Here is a 6,000-nt window from a genome sequence, read left to right on the forward strand (position 1 = left end):
ACTCTGCATTGCAAACCGTCTCAACTACAGGTACAATCTAAAAGTAGGACTTTTTAATGATGAGCATGTTCCCCATGATTTATTTTCCTATTTTCCCCCCCTTCTCCCTATTTAGGTTACCTACATCTCATACTTGCTTTAATGTCCTTTTACTGCCGGAATATTCAAGCAAAGAAAAACTTAAAGAAAGATTGTTGAAGGCCATCACTTACGCCAAAGGATTTGGCATGCTGTAAAAAAAAAAAAAAAAAAAAAAAAAAAAAGGAAAAGAAAAGAAAAGAAAAAGAAAAAAAGGAAAAAGAAATTTAAAATTTTAATAAATATAATGAGGGATAAAATTGGTGGTGATAGTGTCCCAGTACAAACAGGCTGTAAGATAGTGAACCACAGTAGTCACCTATGTCTGTGCCTCCCTTCTTTATTGGGGATATGTGGGCTGGAACAGCAGATTTCAGCTACTTATATGAACAAATCCTTTATTATTATTATTTTTTTTTTTTTTGCGTGAAAGTGTTACTTATTCTTTCACTTGTATGTACAGAGAGGTTTTTCTGAATATTTATTTTAAGGGTTAAATCACTTTTGCTTGTGTTTATTACTGCTTGAAGTTGAGCCTTTTTGAGTATTTAAAAAATATATACCAACAAAACTACTCTCCCAAGGAAAATATTGCCACCATTTGTAGACTGTGTAACCTTCAAGTATGTGCTACTTTCGTCCCTGTATCTAACTCCAATCAGGAACTGTGTTTTGTTTTTTTTGTTTTGTTTTGGTTTTTTTTTGTTTTGTTTTGCTTTTTTGTTTTTTTTTTTAAACAATTTGCTTTGAAACTTGAAGTCTTGAAAACAGTGTGATGCAATTGCTGCTGTTCTAGTCCCCAAAGAGTTTTCTGTGCAAAATCTTGAAATCAATAAAGATGGAAGGGAGAACTTGGAATGTTTTAACTGCAGCCCTCAGAACTTTACTTTTAGTGACAGCACAACAAATTAAAAACAACTCATGCCACAGTATGTCGTCTTCATGTGTCTTGCAATGAACTGTTCCAGTAGCCAATCCTTTTTCTAGTATATGAAAGGACAGGGATTATTTTGTTGTTGTTGTTGTTGTTGTTGTTGTTGTTGTTGTTGTTGTTTTAAGTTTACTGGGGAAAAGTGCATTTGGCCAAAAGAAATGGTAATCACGCCTGTTGCAAGAAAGCTAGGAAGTTTGTTGTTTATTATAAACACAAAGCATGTGAAAGTGCACTTAACATAAATTTTTTATTAATTATTACCTGCATTTTAAATAGACAATCCAAAGTCTTCCCTTCATGTTGCCATCATCTTGTCTAATCAGCCATTTTATCAAGGCACATGATCAGTGTTGCAACATAATGGAAAGGATGGCTATTGTGCCTTGTTATTTAATCATACATTAAACAGACCTGGAAGTGAATGGAACTATTATTCTTAAGTCCTACTTACATTGTATATCCCCAAAGATTAAGTTTTACTTCAAAAAGTAAGTGTTAAATATTACTTTCATGTACTATGGAAAAGTACAAATAGGTTTAAATTACTGGGCGTTCAGAAGTAAGTAAGTAGTTTCCCCTTTCTAGTCTTCTGTGTCTGTGATGTTAATTTCTTTTATTGCAATATAAAATAAAAGGATTATGTATTTTTAACTAAGGAGAGACATATGGATATATCCTTTTACTACAAGCTACATACAGCTGATGAGCTGAGCTTGTGCTTTGATGATTGTTTTAACAGACTACGATAGATCAGCCTGATGATTTGTGTGAAATTGGCAGGAAAAATACAGCTTTTCAAATCAGTGGAGGGGAAAATGGATGTCTTTCAGGATTATTTTAATTATTTTAGTAATTGAGACAGATCTGTTATGTACCATAATGCTAAATAAAACAGTGACATTTTTCATCATATTTTAGTGGAAAAAGAAAACAGTGCTTTCCATCTTGTGATAAGGTAACCTTTTTTTGTTGTTGTTTTTTCTGGGCCAGCCTTTAGAAACACTGTTAAGGTATGTACACTACCTTGATGCAAGGGACTCTCATGATACTACAGTCATCTTAAAGAGTGTCTCATCCATGTGCTTGTGTATAATGAAAGGAGAGAAATCAAATACTCTGGGGACATTTTATATAATAAATTCGTGAAGAAATGTGTGCTCTTCAGTTCTCAAGTTCTATTATCACAGTATTGAAGTTCTATAATTGTATTAACATATCTGTATGAAGTTTGTGAATGGTAATTGAGTATAGGTTATCAGATATAGAATTCACATCAAATAGACTTTTAACAAACAGTTCAAAATAAACCTACCCTTAAAAATATTTTAAGAGAAAAAGTCATTGGTTGTCCATACTAGCTGCTCTCACTTGCATAGTTATTTTCCTGGGCATGTTACCACTTCTTTTACTACTGCCTCCTATTCATGACTGTTTACTAGAATGCCATTGAACAATATCTCAAGGAAGAGGAAAACAAATTTTGACTATGGTGATTACTTCTACCCTAAAGTCTTACTAGTAAAGTACTTTTTTTGTCTGGATACTCTTACATATTTTGATTATCTGTGAATCAGCCCACAGTCTGCAGGAAGCTCTGCCAAAAACATGAACCATAAACTAAAATAATTAGCTTTCCAAATGAAATAGAAACTTGCTCTTACATTTTATTGTTTTAGAAAACTTCAAACATGCAACATAAAAATACAACCTGCTGCCAAACTTTTCTGGAACCTGACAGCTTCAGCAAATGAGTTGGATTTCCTCACCCTATATACCACCATCCCAGGTTGTGGTTAATTTTATGATAAAATACAACTACAATTTCCCTAGTTTTATTTTGGGGTGCATACCTGTGTAGGAAGATGAATATCCAAAAAACAAAGCCTTAAAAATGAGGCTTCAAACTGAATTTGCTGATGTTCATTCATTCATGATTTTGACCTAGCAATATTACTCTGTTCTCCTTATACAGCTGCTGAGATTTCAGACCCCTTTTGGGGTTTTTCTCAAGAATTTCTTAGTCTGTTAGAAGGATTGTTTTCCCAAAGCTACTTTATTTGTAGTCTTGATTTCCCTTACCTGCTCATGCACTTTCCATACATATTTTTTTTTAACTTCTACTAGCTCCTTAAGGATCATGTACCCTTTCCACCTTTTCTGTGAGCCACCAAAGAATTAAAAAACAAACTTCAGTTTTCTCCCTCTTTTGCCTTCTACTCAATGTTATTAGTCTATAATTTCCTGGGGAAGACTGTTAACAAAATGCAAAGTCCCAAGGCTTTCCCCCTTCTCTGTTCAGATCCAGTAAGTTGGCATTTGTTAACCACTGCAAGATTTTGATGCAATGTCTCACTGTGAGAACTGCTTAACCCATTTCTGTGCCACTGAAAATGGTCTTCTGTAGAATATTCAAAACCACCCCAATTGCCAGTATGAACCTTGCCAGCACCTTGAACTTAATTTGGCTGCTACTCTGTTTTTCAGTTGGATGTATACTATCCACATCTTGGATGGATGCTATAATTCTACTTAAAGTTTTTTGTCTTTACTTGTCCAGTTCTCTCTGGTCAACCTCAACCACTCCTGGAGATTCTTGTATAAATCCATATTTTTTGCTCAGACTCTAGCTCCAGGAGATCTTTCTGGTACCTCAAAGTTTATACCAAAACTTCATCTTGCATTGCTACCTACTGTTAATTTGTTTCTTCCTTAAAAGGATCACTTTCAGCCCTGTCCTTGAAATCCTTCATGTCTCAGTTGTCACAGCTTATATCAATTATTTTCCCCTCCAGTCTTCCCAGTTGGTTGTTGTCCTTCATCATTCTTTCAGGGCCTGGTTGCTTTTAATAGTTTCCTAAAACTACCCTGACTGTAACCTCTTCCAGTCTTTTTCATTCTGCTAAAACAGTTTTGTTAATTTTTCAATATCCCCTGCTTCAAAATTTGTTCCCCTTTGAATATTCTTCAAGCTTGGCAGCCAAAGCTCTCCATAAACTGGGCTCCAAATGGTTTTCCAATTTTGCCATCTGTTACAGGCACTTCTCTCCCTGCATGCTCACCCAACATCTTCATTTTGTGCTTAATTATTTCATATTTCTCAAGGACCCTTCAAAACCAAAATTTAAAACACTTCACCCATGAAGATTTTGTTGATCCCTGACACGGACTCCCCTCTCCCCCAGGTGCCTGTCACAGCAATTCACACTTCCCATAATAGCTCAGCTTGGTGGAGCACATTACTTATTTAAACAGCAAAGGAATCCCCAGGGGGTTTTCCCCCATAACCATTACCTAGGATGTGAACAGATTCATGAAAAGGTTATGTTTGTCATCTTCCCACCAGTTTGTCACTACTCGAATGATTGAAAATGACTCAGCATGCAACAATGTTCAGTGAAGCTTCCTGTTTTTTTCACTAAAAATGGCCTCTGTCTCCTTGTCTCCTCCCCACAGTCTCCCCCCCCAATGCACACACACCCTGAATTCTTTATTACTATTAAGCATTGAATGTAGCTAAAGGACTTGCCTCTTGAAGTGACTCCGGATCAATGACTGAATGACAGATAAATGACAGATTTCCTTGAGAGCAATATTGTGTGACTTCCCCAGCCCTACCTTTTGGATGTGCTCTTGAACCAGGAGCCTCTGAGCAGTCCTGCTGTCTGGCCGCACTCCTCATGGAGATGCGGGCAAGCATCTTACACCATCTCACTGTTGCCAGCCCTTCATGTCTGTCAAAGAACAATCCTCTGCCAAACACTATGCTTTTACACTAAATGAAGCACCATGATGAATTCCTGTTTATCCAGAACCTCATTACCATTACTACAAATCAATTCTCAAATCAGGATTCATGGATTCATTTGAACAGGACCTGGAGTAGTTATCCTAGCTATCATCTGGTCTTTAGCAAACTAGAAAATGGGATAAGCATGTGTCTGGTACATGATACACAGCTGTTGATGCAGTCTACAGAGTCAGATGACTGGGTTTCAGTCCTGACCCTGCCTTTCCCTCAGCTTATATTATATCCAAGCGTATCTCATTGCTGGCTATCAGGATTCAGTGAAGTCGAGGTACAGATGCTAGACAACCTGGTGCAAGACCTCCTGAGAGAGACTGAGATAGGTACTTTGAATATTTGCCAGTTAAAGGAAGAATCCATTGAGAGGTTGGAGATAATTACAATGAATTTCTTTTGCAGGAGTTGACCCTCCCTCATCCACCTCAAAGTAGAGGAAGGGTACTTCCCTCATCTTTTTGTTTTTTGTTTTTTCTAATTCAGGTAAAATTCATGTAACAAAATTCACCACTTTAAAGTTGTATAATTAGTGGCTTTTGAAATATTCATGAAATTGTACAACCATCACCATTGCATACAGAGCATTTTTATCACTGTAAAAAAAAAAAATTTCTGTGCCCATTAGGAGTGACTTTATTCTCCCCTCAGTAATTCTACTCCCCCCCCCCCCCCAATTCTCCTACACAAACCAAAACCCCTGGTAATCACTAATCTTTCTGTCTGTAGATTCGCCTATTTGGGACATTTCATATCAATGGAATCGTGCAATATGTGGCCTTTTGTATCTGACTTTTTACTTAGAACTATGTTTTCAAGGTGCATCTATGTTGTAGCATGTATCAGTACTTCATTTCTTTTTATGGCTGAATAATATTTCACTGTATAGATATACCATATTTTTGTTCATTTGATGGATATTTGTGTTATTTCTGCTTTTTGGCTATTATAAATGCTACTACTATGAACATTTGTGTACAGGTTTCTATGTGAATATGTTTTTATTTCTCTTGGTTATGTGCATAGGAGTGAAATTGTTGAGTCATATGCTTACTCCTTTCTAGGAACTATCAAACTTTTCCAGACTACTTTTTGGCATTTCCACCAACAGTGTGTGAGTGAGAGTTCCAATTTCTCTACATCCTGGCTAACACTTATTATTGACATTTTTATTCTAGCCATCCTTGTA

General features: G+C 36.2%; 1 protein-coding gene across 11 annotated transcripts in view; it reads left to right on the forward strand.

Annotated features, from left to right (window-relative positions):
- The window catches only part of UBE3A (ubiquitin protein ligase E3A), a 102,250-nt gene extending 96,471 nt beyond the window's left edge, over positions 1-5,779 (forward strand). For all 11 annotated transcript variants that reach the window (XM_072737033.1, XM_072737034.1, XM_072737032.1 and 8 more), the window contains one exon: positions 116-5,779. In XM_072737033.1, the coding sequence (XP_072593134.1) occupies positions 116-236 (121 nt within the window). In that variant the 3' untranslated portion in view covers positions 237-5,779. The remainder of the gene's footprint in view (positions 1-115) is intronic.
- The last annotated feature ends 221 nt before the right edge of the window (positions 5,780-6,000 follow it).

Source organism: Vulpes vulpes, chromosome 14, assembly GCF_048418805.1.
Source record: "Vulpes vulpes isolate BD-2025 chromosome 14, VulVul3, whole genome shotgun sequence".
NCBI classification, from domain to species: domain Eukaryota; kingdom Metazoa; phylum Chordata; class Mammalia; order Carnivora; family Canidae; genus Vulpes; species Vulpes vulpes.